General features: G+C 44.0%; 1 protein-coding gene across 4 annotated transcripts in view; it reads left to right on the top strand.

The window, feature by feature from the left end:
• Nucleotides 1–18,493, top strand: part of LOC124280513 (hepatocyte nuclear factor 4-gamma-like) — a 94,490-nt gene that overhangs the window by 44,576 nt on the left and 31,421 nt on the right. Inside the window, exon 1 of one of the 4 annotated variants that reach the window (XM_046716464.1) lies at nt 11,259–11,430. The exons of the other annotated variants lie outside the window; for them this stretch is intronic. Within the exon in view, the coding sequence (XP_046572420.1) occupies nt 11,268–11,430 (163 nt within the window). The 5' untranslated portion in view covers nt 11,259–11,267. Of the gene's footprint in view, nt 1–11,258; nt 11,431–18,493 lie in introns of those variants that run through there. 4 annotated transcript variants of the gene reach the window in all.

Consider the following 18,493-nt stretch of genomic DNA (forward strand, 5'->3'; position numbering starts at 1 on the left):
AGGTAGGATAAGCTTCCATCTAATATTGTGGTAAGGTATAATCTACAGTATATTGGTAAAACATAGATATATCGGGTGAAGTATTCTGTGTATGTTTTGAAACATGCAGTGGGTGGGGGGTCCTTCAGGGGCTGTAACAATGGTTCGGTTCCACGATATCCTGTTAATTTCGCTGCTACTCCCAGCACACACACACCTACAGCCTTGTCAGTCTCCGGTCCTGAACAGTTTTTGTGTTACCATAGTGAAACATATCAAATATATATACAACTAAAAAACTAAAAAAACACCCGATTATGTCATTAGTAACATCATGACAGAGTAACTATAGAACTATATAAGAATCAGGAGTTATGTTACATTGTTTGAGCACAATGGCTGCAGATATCATTATTATTCACAACCTATGTACATAACCTATCCGATCTCACTTGTCATGTGTGTTTTCATTGTGCTGTGTATGAATGAATAGTGCTGTGTATGAATGAATAGTGCTGTGTATAATGAATAGTGCTGTGTATGAATGAATAGTGCTGTGTATAATGAATAGTGCTGTGTATAATGAATAGTGCTGTGTATGAATGAATAGTGCTGTGTATGAATGAATAGTGCTGTGTATAATGAATAGTGCTGTGTATAATGAATAGTGCTGTGTATAATGAATAGTGCTGTGTATGAATGAATAGTGCTGTGTATGAATGAATAGTGCTGTGTATAATGAATAGTGCTGTGTATGAATGAATAGTGCTGTGTATAATGAATAGTGCTGTGTATAATGAATAGTGCCGTGTATAATGAATAGTGCAGTGTATAATGAATAGTGCTGTGTATAATGAATAGTGCTGTGTATGAATGAATAGTGCTGTGTATGAATGAATAGTGCTGTGTATAATGAATAGTGCTGTGTATAATGAATAGTGCTGTGTATGAATGAATAGTGCTGTGTATAATGAATAGTGCTGTGTATAATGAATAGTGCTGTGTATGAATGAATAGTGCTGTGTGAATAGTGCTGTGTAGAATGAATAGTGCTGTGTAATATAATGAATAGTGCTGTGTATGAATGAATAGTGCTGTGTATAATGAATAGTGCTGTGTATGAATGAATAGTGCTGTGTATGAATGAATAGTGCTGTGTATGAATGAATAGTGCTGTGTATAATGAATAGTGCTGTGTATGAAATGAATAGTGCTGTGTATGAATGAATAGTGCTGTGTATAAATGAATAGTGCTGTGTATGAATAATGAATAGTGCTGTGTATGAATGAATAGTGCTGTGTATAATGAATAGTGCTGTGTATGAATGAATAGTGCTGTGTATAATGAATAGTGCTGTGTATAATGAATAGTGCTGTGTATGAATGAATAGTGCTGTGTATAATGAATATGTGTATAATGAATAGTGCTGTGTATGAATGAATAGTGCTGTATAATATAATGAATAGTGCTGTGTATGAATGAATAGTGCTGTGTGAATAATGAATGAATAGTGCTGTGTATAATGAATAGTGCTGTGTATGAATGAATAGTGCTGTGTATAATGAATAGTGCTGTGTATGAATGAATAGTGCTGTGTATAATGAATAGTGCTGTGTATAATGAATAGTGCTGTGTATGAATGAATAGTGCTGTGTATGAATGAATAGTGCTGTGTATAATGAATAGTGCTGTGTATGAATGAATAGTGCTGTGTATAATGAATAGTGCTGTGTATGAATGAATAGTGCTGTGTATAATGAATAGTGCTGTGTATGAATGAATAGTGCTGTGTATAATGAATAGTGCTGTGAATGAATGAATGAATGAATGATAACTGTACCAAGCAAAAAAGAAATAAAGTGAAAAAAACAAAACAAACATTATTCCCAGATGATGTGTAGGGAGTATGGTTTTGGTGTTATGTCCTTGAAGACTGAGCACAAGCAGCTAACACCACTAGCATCCGTCACTGCTGCTGGTGCAGGAGCCTGGTCTCTGTGACTGTTACCCAGTGTATCAGATATGTTCGTACAGGTATCGGGTAGTGTTGTCACTGTAGGTGTGTGACTATTGATACGTTTGATTGGCTGATTTATGGTGACTGTTTCCCACAAATTGCCATATCCCTGTCGGATCACAGAACTCGCGGCTACTTGAGGCAGATGAATCAGGCTGGGAAGGAAGCTCCATTGATGTCATTGTCATAAAGACCTGTATTGTCGGATCTGAATGAGTCGCAGCCGTCACTTTGATGTTTCATATTGAGGGGATATCACTGGGGTATTTATAGTAATTATTACAGTTACTTGTTACAAGGGATGGTCTGAACTTACAGTAATCCATCAATTGGTGTAGGTGGCTCTGAACTTACGTGGTTGTAATCGTTTAGTCAATTGGAGACGTTTGATAGGTGGCTGTACTGTAGAACGCTTAGTCTGGGGCGATAGTCTGAACACTGGCGTGGTTGTACTGTAGAACGTCTTAGTCTGGGGAGCGTTTAGTCTGGGGGGCGATAGTCTGAACACTGATGTGGTTGTACTGTAGAACGCTTAGTCTGGGGGCTGATAGTCTGAACACTGATGTGGTTGTACTGTAGAACGCGTTTAGTCTGGGGCGATAGTCTGAACACTGACGTGGTTGTACTGTAGAACGTTTAGTCTGGGGCGATAGTCTGAACACTCATGTCATGCAACCAGTAGGGACAATTGTGTGGAGAGTGTTTATACTGATACACCCTCGTATTAGTTACTTAATACTTGAAGCTAATATCCTTGGTGCAAGGGGACGAGCACAGGGTGCTGGAAATATAATGGGGAATTGGCAAATAATTCCTCTATGACTGGGGACCACTGTGTCTGGGGACCTCTGTGTCTGGGGACCTCTGTGTCTGGGGACCTCTGTGTCTGGGGACCACTGTGTCTGGGGACCTCTGTGTCTGGGGACCACTGTGTCTGGGGACCTCTGTGTCTGGGGACCACTGTGTCTGGGGACCACTGTGTCTGGGGACCTCTGTGTCTGGGGACCTCTGTGTCTGGGGACCACTGTGTCTGGGGACCTCTGTGTCTGGGGACCTCTGTGTCTGGGGACCTCTGTGTCTGGAGACCACTGTGTCTGGGGACCTCTGTGTCTGGGGACCACTGTGTCTGGGGACCTCTGTGTTTTGGGACCACTGTCTGGGAGACCACTGTACTGGGGGACCACTGTGTCTGGGGACCACTGTGTCTGGGGACCTCTGTGTCTGGGACCCTGTGTCTGGGGACCACTGTGTCTGGGGACCTCCTAGGAGACCACTGTGTCTGAGGACCACTGTGTCTGGGGACCTCTGTGTCTGGGGACCGCTGTGTCTGGGGACCACTGTGTCTGGGGACCTCTCTGTCTGTGGGGACCACTGTGTCTGGGGACCACTATGTCAGGGGACCACTTTGTCAGGGAGACCACTGTGTCTGAGACCTCTGTGTCTGGGGTCTGTCTCTGTGTTGTACTGGAGAAACCACTGTGTCTGGGGACCACTTTGTCAGGGGACCACTTTGTCTGGGGACCACTGTCTGTGTATTGTACTGGGGACCACTGTCTGTGTATTGTACTGGGGACCACTGTCTGTGTATTGTACTGGGGACCACTGTGTCTGGGGACCTCTGTGTTGTACTGGGCTGTCATCATGGTATACATGTATATTGATAATTATAATAACCATAACATGTACAGGTATTCCCATGGTCAGTGTGTTTATGGAAAATAACTGACATTGTGGACAGTGAGTTGATGATGTGCGTCAGTGGCGGCCGCGGATCTTAGGGATATGTATTGTTCCTGTCTCCGCCACTGCAGGATGTGACATGGCCATTATTCCTTTACTACAGTAAATATGTTTCCTGACCTCATTTCAGGAGGTGATGTTCCCACGTACAAAATTAGACTTGTGTATTAACAATACAGAATGTTTTGTCGTCATGTTTTAAAGACAATATGTTCACGTGATGTGACTGTGATTCCTTGTAAATGTACAGATGTTCACATTCCTGGTCCGTGATGCATGCACACCCACTCATTCTGGCCAAAACCGGGGGAGCTGTAAATCTCATCAGTGTTCAGCGTGATGGGTTAGCAAGATTTACAGGTGGTGTTGTTTTAATCAACTCAGTACACCTGACATGTTACAGTGTATGCACCAGCAGACGACATATACTGAAATAATAAACTGGTAACATACAGGTGGGTTGACAGGATAGTGACAGGTGTAACACATGGAACAAATCCCCAGACAAAACATAAAATAGGTACCAAGGTTTTCCAGTAGAGTTTCACAAGTGTGGGGATGAATTTTTGCAAAATATACAAAAATCTCAGGTGTTGCATAGCAAAAGTTATTCTTTTGTATGCCAAGCAATAGTTTTGGTATATTATTGTTGTTTTTTAAAAACTTTATTGTTTATAGCAAAATGTTTGACTAGATCTTATTATGTTGCTTTTTTATTCCTATTTTGTTTTGATAAACATGAATCCATTCTGTAGTTGCAAAATGCTGCATCATATTTCTTCTCATTTAGTGCTGATGTTCATAAAATCCTGTTAACATAAGGCAGATGTAACATTTGGTATATCTATGTCACCCTCTACTGTACTTAAGTTTAGCTCAAGATTATGTATATGAATGTATTGTAAGTGAGGGAGTGTCACAGTATGGTTTTAAGCCACTTTTAGCAATATTCCAGCAATATCACAGTGGGGGACACCGGAAAAGGGCTTCACCTATTGTAAATGTGGGGAATCGAACACAGGTCAGAGCAAACGCTTTACCCACTAGGCTACCTTTACAGTGCCTCTAACATTGTTAGACTTGATCCAGCTACACCATTCACCAAATGATGGTGTCATGGTTATCTCCCCTTACCAAGCCACCCTTGGCCTAGATTTTCGAAGCTCTCTTAGTGCTAAGATAGTCAGTCGTAAGTGCCATACATTAACATTAACTTATGACTATCTTAGTGTTAAGAGCTTCGAAAATCTAGGCCCTGGTAGATATCTGTCATACATACCCAGAACGAGGAGCATTACCCTGAGCAAGTCTGTAGTATCACAACTTGAGATTCCTCAAGCAAGTCCGTAGTATCACAACTTGAGATTCCTCAAGCAAGTCTGTAGTATCACAACTTGAGATTCCTCAAGCAAGTCTGTAGTATCACAACTTGAGATTCCTCAAGCAAGTCTGTAGTATCACAACTTGAGATTCCTCAAGCAAGTCTGTAGTGTAGTATCACAGTATCACAACTGAGATTCCTCAAGCAAGTCTGTAGTATCACAACTTGAGATTCCTCAAGCAAGTCTGTAGTATCAAGCAAGTCTGTAGTATCACAACTTGAGATTCCTCAAGCAAGTCTGTAGTATCACAAGTCTGGCAGAGATTCCTCAAGCAAGTCTGTAGTATCACAACTTGAGATTCCTCAAGCAAGTCTGTAGTATCACAACTTGAGATTCCTCAAGCAAGTCTGTAGTATCACAACTTGAGATTCCTCAAGCAAGTCTGTGAGATTCCTCTCAAGCAAGTATCACAACTTGAGATTCCTCAAGCAAGTCTGTAGTATCACAACTTGAGATTCCTCAAGCAAGTCTGTAGTATCACAACTTGAGATTCCTCAAGCAAGTCTGTAGTATCACAACTTGAGATTCCTCAAGCAAGTCTGTAGTATCACAACTTGAGATTCCTCAAGCAAGTCTGTAGTATCACAACTTGAGATTCCTCAAGCAAGTCTGTAGTATCACAACTTGAGATTCCTCAAGCAAGTCTGTAGTATCACAACTTGAGATTCCTCAAGCAAGTCTGTAGTATCACAACTTGAGATTCCTCAAGCAAGTCTGTAGTATCACAACTTGAGATTCCTCAAGCAAGTCTGTAGTATCACAACTTGAGATTCCTCAAGCAAGTCTGTAGTATCACAACTTGAGATTCCTCAAGCAAGTCTGTAGTATCACAACTTGAGATTCCTCAAGCAAGTCTGTAGTATCACAACTTGAGATTCCTCAAGCAAGTCTGTAGTATCACAACTTGAGATTCCTCAAGCAAGTCTGTAGTATCACAACTTGAGATTCCTCAGAGCAAGTCTGTAGTATCACAACTTGAGATTCCTCAAGCAAGTCTGTAGTATCACAACTTGAGATCCTCCTCAAGCAAGTCTAGTATCACAACTTGAGATTCCTCAAGCAAGTCTGTAGTATCACAACTTGAGATTCCTCAAGCAAGTCTGTAGTATCACAACTTGAGATTCCTCAAGCAAGTCTGTAGTATCACAACTTGAGATTCCTCAAGCAAGTCTGTAGTATCACAACTTGAGATTCCTCAAGCACGTCTGTAGTATGATTACACAATGCAGTTTAGAAAGTGGTCAAATGTAACATATGTTATATTTGGGATTACACTTCCTAAGTAGTAAAGTACAGATTCCAGTACTTTTGTTGGGTTGAGTCTCATCCAGGATTTGAACCCTGTCCCTCAGAGTCAGGCACCTAATCGCCAGCACACAGTCAGCCACTGTGACTTCCACAAAAAATAGTTGCCTGACTCTGAGGGTATGGGTTTGAATTCCCAGATGGGACTCAACCCCAAACGCACTAGACTGCAGAGACTGTACTTTACTAAGAAAGTGTAATCCAAAATATAACATATGTTAAGTCTGCAGTATTCCAATTCTAGATTCCTGAAGGAATTCTGCAGTATCGCAATTCTAGATTACATAAGTTTCTGAGATGAGATTCCATTCTGTGATTTGCTCTAAGTCAATTCATCAAAACACATTGTTTTTATTGCCACCATTTTACTACTTCTATAATCAACCATAGTTGCATTTCAACAAAGGGTATTTTAGACCCATGTCACATGACATCATCCCTGATTGGTTCTAGTCAATAATGTTCTAGTTACGTCAGTAGAGAACCAGCCCGGGAACGTAAAACCAGTGGTTGATACGATCAGTATCTGTGGTAATGAGTCAGTTCAGGTCACAGTCAGGTATCAGGTTGTAGTTATCCCATTCCTTGGCTGTTACGACAAATACACAATGTGTATGGTGCAGGAGACAGTCGGGGGGCAGTTGGGGGACAGTCAGGTATCAGTTGTAGTTATCCCATTCCTTGGCTGTTACGACAAATACACAATGTGTATGGTGCAGGAGACAGTCGGAGACAGTCAGGTATCAGGTTGTAGTTATCCCATTCCTTGGACTGTCACGACAAACACACAATGAGTATGGTGCAGGAGACAGTCAGGGGATAGTCAGGGGACGTCGGTGGACAGGAGGGGGCAGTTGGGGGAGTCAGTCAGGGGGCAGCCGGTGGACAGTCAGGTTGGGGACAGTCAGGGGTCAGCCGGTGGACAGTCAGGGGGCTGTTGGGGGACAGCCGTCAGTGGACAGTCAGTCATTGGGGACAGTCAGGGGGACAGGGGATCAGGGACAGTCAGAGGCCAGTCGGTGGACAGTCAGGGGGCAGTTGGGGACAGTCAGGGGGCATTCAGGGGTGGACAGTCAGGGGGTCAGTCAGGGGACAGTCGGGGGCAGTCAGGGGACAGTCAGGGGGTCGTCGGTGGACAGTCAGGAGGCAGGGTCAGTCAGGGGCCGTCAGGGGGGGCAGAAGATCAACTTCAGGGGACAGTCAGGAGGCCATCAGGGGCTGTCAGAAGATCAACTTCAGGGATGAAGCTGTCTGATGAATCATGGCACTTAGGTTTACTTCCTTACCAATCGTTTCTTTTTCTCACGGTTTTTTATCAGGGAAGAAAGTCCAAAAACATCAGGAACTGACAAGTGAAAACATTAAGCATGATATCTGTGACAGGTTCCTGCTTCAGTGGACTTCTGTTGAGTACCATAGTACAGACTCTCACGATGGTCTCTCACTAGTGGGTAACCATAGTACAGACTCTCACGACGGTCTCTCACCAGACGGTTACCATAGTACAGACTCCCACGATGGTCTCTCACCAGACGGTTACCATAGTACAGACTCTCACGATTGTCTCTCACCAGACGGTTACCATAGTACAGGCTCTCTAGTACAGACTCTCCGCTGATTGTCTCTCACACGATGGTCTCTCAAGACGGTTACCATAGTACAGACGGGTTACCATAGTACAGGCTCTCATGACGATTGTCTCTCACCAGACGGTTACCATAGTACAGGCTCTCACGATTGTCTCTCACTGGAAGGTTACCATAGTACAGGCTCTCACGATTGTCTCTCACCAGACGGTTACCATAGTACAGGCTCTCACGATTGTCTCTCACTAGAGGGTTACCATAGTACAGGCTCTCACGATTGTCTCTCACTAGAGGGTTACCATAGTACAGACTCTCACGATTGTCTCTCACTAGAGGGTTACCATAGTACAGACTCTCACGATTGTCTCTCACTGGACGGTTACCATAGTACAGGCTCTCACGATTGTCTCTCACTGGAGGGTTACCATAGTACAGACTCTCACGATTGTCTCTCACTAGAAGGTTACCATAGTACAGACTCTCACGATTGTCTCTCACTAGAGGGTTACCTTAGTACAGACTCTCAGGCTCTCACGATTGTCTCATCACAAGACGGTTACCATCAGACTCTACAGACTCTCATTTGGAAGGTTACCATTACAGACTCTCTCACTAGAGGGTTACCATAGTACAGGCTCTCACGATTGTCTCTCACTGGAGGTTACCATAGTACAGGCTCTCACGATTGTCTCTCACTAGAGGGTTACCATAGTACAGACTCTCACGATTGTCTCTCACTAGAAGGTTACCATAGTACAGACTCTCACGATTGTCTATCACTAGAGGGTTACCATAGTACAGGCTCTCACGATTGTCTCTCACTGGAAGGTTACCATAGTACAGACTCTCACGATTGTCTCTCACTAGAGGGTTACCATAGTACAGACTCTCACGATTGTCTCTCACTGGAGGGTTACCATAGTACAGACTCTCACGATTGTCTCTCACTAGAGGGTTACCATAGTACAGCCTCTCACGATTGTCTCTCACTAGAGGGTTACCATAGTACAGACTCTCACGTCTCTCATTGTCTACAGGCTCTCACTAGAGGGTTACCATAGTACAGGCTCTCACGATTGTCTCTCACTGGAAGGTTACCATAGTACAGACTCTCACGATTGTCTCTCACTGGAAGGTTACCATAGTACAGACTCTCACGATTGTCTCTCACTGGAGGGTTACCATAGTACAGGCTCTCACGATGGTCTCTCACTAGAGGGTTACCATAGTACAGACTCTCACGATTGTCTCTCACTAGAGGGTTACCATAGTACAGACTCTCACGATTGTCTCTCACTGGAAGGTTACCATAGTACAGGCTCTCACGATTGTCTCTCACTGGGACAGGTTACCATGAGTACAGACTCTCACGATTGTTTAGTCACTAGACTGGGGTTACCATAGTACAGGCTCTCACGATTGTCTCTCACTGGAAGGGTTACCTTAGTACAGGCTCTCACGATAGTGTCTCACGATTGTCTCACTAGAGGGTTACCATCGTACAGGCTCTCACGATTGTCTCTCACCAGACGGTTACCATAGTACAGACTCTCACGATTGTCTCTCACTGGAAGGTTACCTTAGTACAGGCTCTCACGATTGTCTCTCACTGGAGGGTTACCATAGTACAGACTCTCATGATTGTCTCTCACTACAGCTCTCACGATTGGAAGGTTACCTTAGTACAGGCTCTCACGATTGTCTCTCATTGGAAGGTTACCTTAGTACAGTCTCTCACGATTGTCTCTCACTAGAAGGTTACCATCGTACAGGCTCTCACGATTGTCTCTCACCAGACAGTTACCATAGTACAGGCTCTCACGATTGTCTCTCACTGGAAGGTTACAGCATGCTGACAATCGGGTCTAATTTGAAACATACACAATTCTATGACTGCTTGAAACCCTGGGAGTATTGGACATTGACCCATTTAAAAAGATTGATGACTTGCACTTTTTATCAAGGCTGTGTAAATATCAAAGCAAAATTCAAGAGCAAACACTAATAAATATACCTAGTACTTCTAACTTGTTGTGATCTGTTGTCACATGATCCGTGAGGTGAGCAGACAACTGAAGGGGATAGACATGTTTTACGTCTGCTTCCAACTGCAGCCATTTATATGGATGAGACATCACCTTCTCCGACCCCAACACAATGCATGTACTAAGAGAACACTGACCGCTTGACCCTCACCGACCTGCCTGTAGCGACTGACTGCTGGTCTGATCTGGGAAACAGAGATACCCATGGTCGGTGCTAGTCTCCCGATATGTCAGGCTAGCAAGTGATTAGTAGGACAGGAATTCGAAGTGTACATATAAACACCTCTCCATGTTGAGGGGGACGGATACTGGAAGGATAAGCAGGGAGGGTGAAAAGATCTGATTGAGGACATCTGTTCATGGATTGTAGCAGAGATGATGCCTCCCTGGCACACCTGGACAGGTAAATGGGTGGTGTGGAGGATAGCAAGCTTGTTTGGTACCTGAGTGTTTTCTGGTGAAGCAACTATTGGACTGAGTCACAGTGAACTTTAATCTCTCAAAAACTGCCTCCAAACTTTGCTTGACAAATATACAATAAAGGCCAACTTGTGTTAGATACAAATCCAAGGCTATGGACAATATGTGACTGCAGCAGCACACCACCCCAGCTTTCATGTGTGTACAAAGTGGACAGTTGTATTGCACATGTATACAAGTTGTACCGTTGAAGACTGTCACTACTCCCTGGATTGTTCGTGTTTGTTACGAGGGTTATACACTGCTTTGTGTGTCAGTACTTGACTGTATTTCAGGGTACCAGTCATGTGGCATGAAGAGCCTTGAACCATTTCACTGCGCTACTGAATAACTTGACCAACTAATTATTCCTCATCTTGTGTCGTGAATCAGCTGATGTGAAGATGTTCAACTCATTAGATGATTACAGCAGGATTTTTACTTCTACACATGGAAGATTTGTTACAGCCAAGCATGTCTTGCACAATATTTCACACAATTAGCAGTCTGTGAAAGCTGCAGTCACAGTGCTGGTGAATTATGTTATTTCTTACACATTTCAGAATGCAAACTGGCTGCTTCAAGGCCACTATTCCAAAGGTTGTGAAGTTACGAAAAATGCTTCAGTTTAATTCCGAGCCAGTAATTATTGCACCAATGTGATGTAATGGCCAATAGATGGCTAATATCTTCATTACGAATTGTGATAATTGGAGCTGTAGTGATAACATGGCGATGGACCAGTTGTGATATATGTGTGTTGGTTATCTGATTGTGTGGCTCACTTGTCAGAGTGACAGCATGTCCTGTGAGATCTCCATCTCATGTCGGGAAATGTACAACAAACTCTTGGGGCAGGACAGCATGGATTTCTGCTTCGACTGGGAGAATGCTGCACCCATACAGTTCGAAGAAGGTGAAGCAGGTCACTCATTTAAACTTATTCATTTTGCAATTTAATTTGTATTAATTTTGACGTTTTTGATGAGTGTGCATTTTTGTTATACTGTGGATGTTTGGCAGTTGATACATCACACAGTATTGTTGTGTAGATCCATTGTATGCTTGAGGATGTATTGCAGGATAATTAGGTGGTTTACTGCAGCTCATATTGCACCGGTACTGGTGCATGGGGCACTAGCTCAACGGGGTTGTGGCCTTCTGGAGGGTTGGGCCTGGAGCAGGAAATCTGGGGGCTGATGGTAGGAGCACTCCTGTCAGTGTGATAACACTCCTTCATCCACATGACACTTAGATCCTGGTGATAAGAACTCTTCATCTGCACCCACAACTTTCAAATGCTGACAGATCACCACTGAGTGATTTCTTGGTGCTGTGATAAAAGATATTTAGTGATGATGTGATCATTCTGTGTGGTCCAGGATGAAATATATCTGCTGCTTGTCCAGTCTGAAATTCTCTGAGATTTTCTCAGATAATGATTTCTGGTGTGCGCCCTTGATGTCACCAAACGTGTAACCCAGATGACCAGCATGTTTACTGGCTACATTCACAATGCACTCCGTCTCGGTATGCCATGTGTGGAAGACATCTGAAGTACTGTTATTACATATCTGATATGATGTTCACAATGCACTCAGTCTCGGTATGCCATGTGTGGACGACATCTGAAGTACTGTTATTACATATCTGATATGATGTTCACAATGCACTCAGTCTCGGTATGCCATGTGTGGACGACATCTGAAGTACTGTTATTACATATCTGATATGATGTTCACAATGCACTCAGTCTCGGTATGCCATGTGTGGACCACATCTGAAGTACTGTTATTACATATCTGATATGATGTTCACAATGCACTCAGTCTCGGTATGCCATGTGTGGACGACATCTGAAGTACTGTTATTACATATCTGATATGATGTTCACAATGCACTCAGTCTCGGTATGCCATGTGTGGACGACATATGAAGTACTGTTATTACATCTGATAGTACTGTTATTACATATCTGATATGATGTTCACAATGCACTCAGTCTCGTATGTATGGACCACATGTGTGGACCACATGTCTGAAGTACTGTTATTACATATCTGATATGATGTTCACAATGCACTCAGTCTCGGTATGCCATGTGTGGACCACATCTGAAGTACTGTTATTACATATCTGATATGATGTTCACAATGCACTCAGTCTCGGTATGCCATGTGTGGACCACATCTGAAGTACTGTTATTACATATCTGATATGATGTTCACAATGCACTCAGTCTCGGTATGCCATGTGTGGACCACATCTGAAGTACTGTTATTACATATCTGATATGATGTTCACAATGCACTCAGTCTCGGTATGCCATGTGTGGACCACATCTGAAGTACTGTTATTACATATCTGATATGATGTTCACAATGCACTCAGTCTCGGTATGCCATGTGTGGACGACATATGAAGTACTGTTATATATTCTGTTTGGAGATGATGCATATAGCATGATATCACTGTTATATAGTTGCCTGTTATATCACAGTTGCCTGTTAGTCGTGACATGTCAAAGTGTTGCCATCATGGCGTCATCTGTTAGTCTTGACATGTCAAAGTGTTGCCATCATGGTGTCACCTGTTAGTAGTGACATGTCATAGTGTTGCCGTCATGGTGTCACCTGTTAGTCGTGACATGTCATAGTGTTGCCGTCATGGTGTCACCTGTTAGTCGTGACATGTCATAGTGTTGCCGTCATGGTGTCACCTGTTAGTCGTGACATGTCATAGTGTTGATGTCATGGTGTCACCTGTTAGTCGTGACATGTCATAGTGTTGCCATCATGGTGTCACCTGTTAGTCGTGACATGTCATAGTGTTGATGTCATATGGTTATGTCACCTGTTAGTCGTCATGTGACATGTCATAGTGTTGACATGTCCTGTTGTCATGGTGTCACCTGTTAGTCGTGACATGTCAAAGTGTTGATGTCATGGTGTCACCTGTTAGTGATGTTGATCATGGTGTCACCTGTTAGTCGTGACATGTCAAAGTGATGACATCTTGGTGTCACGATCATCTGTAGACATGCTGTACATGACTTCCTACCTTTCCACATGTGTCAATGTTTCAGTTATAGACATGATCTATTGCCGTTTCTTGGGCTCTGCAGCCACCTGGCTAAAGCCTTGTGTTTGTTGCTGGGTGTTGCTAGGCTAGCATTTAGTCCCAGAAATAACCGTATCTTCTACTCTACTACGGCCTTATAGAAAGTATATCCCACTGGACCCCATACAAAGCTTGATTTCAGACCTAGCATTGAGGCGATCTAGACTTAACTAGGACCTGTAGGCTGTGTGTTGGGCTTGATGCCACCATGCCTAGGGTACATGGAAGCAGACTGAAGCATGTGTTATTCAGAGCAGTATAAAACCCAAGTCCCTCACTCACTATGTAGGATAACCCACCCACTGTGCCGCACCGACTGTGCCACGTATGTAGTTATCAGGGACAGACAGTGAAGGTTCAGCTGAGACCCAACTGTGACTCTCTAGATGACCCTACAGGTGTTAAGAAATGGGTCGCTGGGTACACTGTGCTCTTATCAGAAAAGTGGGACAAAACTTCAAGCAGTGTCAACTGATTTTGACCTACGTAATCTGGTCGATCAGGACCAAGTTTTATTCCAGTTATTCAGACCTGACTCACGCTGCTAGTTTAGTGTGATTGCACCAGTGGTAGCAGCAGGTTGACGTGTACTGGTTACAGTGTTGATTGCGTGTCTCAGTTATCTGATGTTACAAAACCAGCTCTAGTCCAAACCTCACTAACTGTCCTGAATATACAGGGGTCTGTGTTAGACAGGGATCTGTGTTAGACAGGAGACAGGGGTCTGTGTTAGACAGGGATCTGTGTTAGACAGGAGACAGGGGTCTGTGTTAGACAGGGATCTGTGTTAGACAGGAGACAGGGGTCTGTGTTAGACAGGGATCTGTGTTAGACAGGGGTCTGTGTAAGAGAAGGGTCTCTGTTAGACAGGACTCTGTGTAAGACAGGGGTCTGTGTTAGACAGGGGTCTGTGAGACTGTGTTAGACAGGGGTTTGTGTTAGACAGATCATATCTACACAGGTCACATCTACACAGATCACACATACATAGGTCACATCTACACAAGTCACATCTATCAAGGTCACATCTACACAGATCACATCTACACAGATCACATCTACACAGATCACATCTACACAGGTCACATCTATGCAGGTCACATATACACAGGTCACATCTATGCAGGTCACATATACACAGGTCACATCTATGCAGGTCGCATCTACACAAGTCATATCTACACAGGTCGCATCTACACAGGTCACATCTATACAAGTCACATCTACACAGGTCACATCTACACAGATCACATTTACACAGGTCACATCTATGCAGGTCACATGTACACAGGTCACATCTACGCAGGTCACATCTATGCAGGTCACATCTACTTATTTTCAGTAAATTAATTTCTAATGCTGTTTGTAGAAATGAGTTTCATTCTGTGTATGTCCTTAATTATCTGCACATTTTGTGTATAAGCTCATATTGTAAAACTATTTTGATTTTGTCACATGTGACCATTGTGAAACTAATTTAACTGATGTGAATAACCAAGCTTCACTGCATCATTTCAACCTTCATCAGCATCAGTCTGTGGACCCGTGAAGGTCCGGGTTAGAATATATCTTCAGTAACCCATGCTTGTCATAAGAGCGACTAACGGGATCGGATGGTCAGGCTTGCTGGCTTGGTTCACACATGTCATTGTATCCCAATAGATTGATGCTCTTGCTGTTGATCACTGGATAGTCTGGTCCAGACTCAATTATTTACCGACAGCCACCATACTGCTGGAATATTGCTGAGTGCAGTGTAAAACTAAACTCACTCACTCCACCAGCCAGTGGCCTCGACCTGAAATTCTGTATGTCTAGTAAAATCATATATATCAAGTGATGAAAAATGTCGGCCACAGACTGGTAGAATCTGTTTAGGTACAGACAAAAATATATTTCTGGTTTTGTCAGCAGCATCCCGCTGTGTGTGGGACATCCGTACCCTGCATCACTCCAGGCTCACGTACCACATGTGGGGGGCCGTGGGGTAGCCTAGTGTCCAAACTCACTCACTCACTCACGTACCACATGTGGCTGAGGCCGCCGCACTGATGGAACTGAAATACTGAGCAGTGTTAAAGCAAACTCACTCTAGCAATTCAGAGCAAAGTTTCTACAGCAACATGTATAGGTGAACTACAGTGCCTTTAGTGTCTACCTGGCCCCTACATGTATAGGTGAACGACAGTGCCTTTAGCGTCTACCTGGCCCCTACATGTATAGGTGAACTACAGTGCCTTTAGCGTCTACCTGGCCCCTACATGTATAGGTGAACTACAGTGCCTTTAGCGTCTACCTGGCCCCTACATGTATAGGGTGAACTACAGTGCCTTTGGTCTACCTGGCCCCTACATGTATAGGTGAACTACAGTGCCTTTCTACCTGGCCCCTACATGTATAGGTGAACTACAGTGCCTTTAGTGTCTACCTGGCCCCTACATGTATAGGTGAACTACAGTGCCTTTAGCGTCTACCTGGCCCCTACATGTATAGGTGAACTACAGTGCCTTTAGCGTCTACCTGGCCCCTACATGTATAGGTGAACTACAGTGCCTTTAGCGTCTACCTGGCCCCTACATGTATAGGTGAACTACAGTGCCTTTAGCGTCTACCTGGCCCCTACATGTATAGGTGAACTACAGTGCCTTTAGCGTCTACCTGGCCCCTACATGTATAGGTGAACTACAGGGCCTTCAGCGTCTACCTGGCCACTCACCCCCAGGTGTGTAACATGACTTATAGCCCAAGTCTAACCAACTGGCAGATGTGTGTCAGACAACTGACCAGGGCATTACCATGCTGGACATAGATATTCAGGGCAAGACAGACCGGCATGCGGCAGGATGAGGAGGGTCTTCACAGGGAGGTGCAGCTGGTGCCGACTTCTTTAAGTGGCTAGTGAGGGGTTTCTCACTGCACAAATCCCCTGCTGTTGCACATTGGGACCAGTTCTAGGACTCAATTGAAAAATGAAGGTTTTGAGAAAAATAATTATTGCAGCTACCCAGTCTTTGAAACAAAGTATTTGAAAAGATAATAAATAATACTAGATTCCAGTGTGTACACAGTATTATTAAAGATAATTGATATTTCATCTTAAGAAATGTACTGCTCTTCATGTGGGAGGTTATGTTGCCCCTTGTTTAAGTTAGTAAGCCCGATGGTTAAGGTGGGAAGCCTGATGGTTAAGGTGGGAAGCCCGATGGTTAAGGTGGGAAGCCTGGTGGTTAAGGTGGGAAGCCCGATGGTTAAGGTGGGAAGCCCGATGTTTCAGGTGGGAAGCTGAGTGGTTAAGGTGGGAAGCCTGGTGGTTAAGGTGGGAAGCCCGATGTTTCAGGTGGGAAGCTCAGTGGTTAGGGTGGGAAGCCTGATGGTTAAGGTGGGAAGCCGATGTTTCAGGTGGGAAGCTCAGTGGTTATGGTGGGAAGCCTGATGGTTAAGGTGGGAAGCTCGATGGTTAAGGTGGGAAGGATGGTTAAGGTGGGAAGCCTGATGGTTAAGGTGGGAAGCCTGATGATTAAGGTGGGAAGCACGATGGTTAAGGTGGAAAGCACGATGATTAAGGTGGGAAGCACGATGATTAAGGTGGAAGCACGATGGTTAAGGTGGGAAGCACGATGGTTAAGGTGGGAAGCACGATGATTAAGGTGGGAAGCACGATGGTTAAGGTGGGAAGCACGATGATTAAGGTGGAAAGCACGATGGTTAAGGTGGGAAGCACGATGGTTAAGGTGGGAAGCACGATGATTAAGGTGGAAAGCACGATGATTAAGGTGGAAAGCACGATGATTAAGGTGGGAAGCACGATGATTAAGGTGGAAAGCACGATGATTAAGGTGGGAAGCACGATGGTTAAGGTGGGAAGCCTGGTGGTTAAGGTGGGTAGCCGGATGGTTAAGGTGGGAAGACTGGTGGTTAAGGTGGGAAGCCCAGTGGTGTCGAAAAAGGTCTTCATAATCCCCCACTGTGTATGTCTTGAACTATGCTGGCAGTGGTGCTTCTCTCTCAATGCTGTGGTACAGTATTGGTAGGAACCACACTGGTCAACATTTGGTCAGGTGTGGAGCCTCACCTGAACAGGTGTGTATTTATAGGAGCAAGCACCTGCTTCTGGGAGGAGAAGATATTGGAGTAGAGGTCAGTCAACTCCCAGGAAATATATAGTTATAGCCTGTGATACCAAAGTGCCATGGTAACAAATGAAGGAACAGTATGTGAAGGAACCAGAGAATTAGTCTCAGTGTGATTATAAATCAGTTTATATCCTGAATCAATCTCAGAGTTCACTGCACCACTACTGATGTGCATACAGCTAGTGCAGATGACTGGATGATCTCACATCAGATGTCTGCACTAATTAGACTAGCTTCTGATTGTAATGAACTGGCACATTGTCTCACACTTCATGCCGGGACATGTCAACATGGCAATACTGTTTGTGCAGCTGTATGTGAGGGACACTGTTGTATCTAGTTGCTGTGTATCTTTTATGCCAGCAAGATGTTCAAGTTGAAGTTTTTCAATGAACAGTAGATTGATTGTGTATAATTGATATTTTGGCTGATCTCGGCTCTGGGTTCGAGTCCCACATTGTTGCTGTTGATGATTGAGTGTCTATCACAACCATCGCTCTGTGGCCTGTATTTTGTCTTCCCGGACTCACTGAGCTGCCATGTTGACATGGTGTAACAAGAATAGAAGACTGCTGAGATTGCTGAAATGTCCACACCTGACAGAAGTAGCACATCATTGGCAGATAGATAGGTAGATCCAGTGTGGAACATGTAGTGTACTGGCCAGACAGAAGAAGGTCATCTGGTAGTGTACTGGCCAGACAGAAGTAGGTCATCATTGACAGA

This window comes from Haliotis rubra, unplaced genomic scaffold (genome assembly GCF_003918875.1).
Source record: "Haliotis rubra isolate DU_JTF1 unplaced genomic scaffold, ASM391887v1 Scf269, whole genome shotgun sequence".
NCBI lineage: Eukaryota > Metazoa > Mollusca > Gastropoda > Lepetellida > Haliotidae > Haliotis > Haliotis rubra.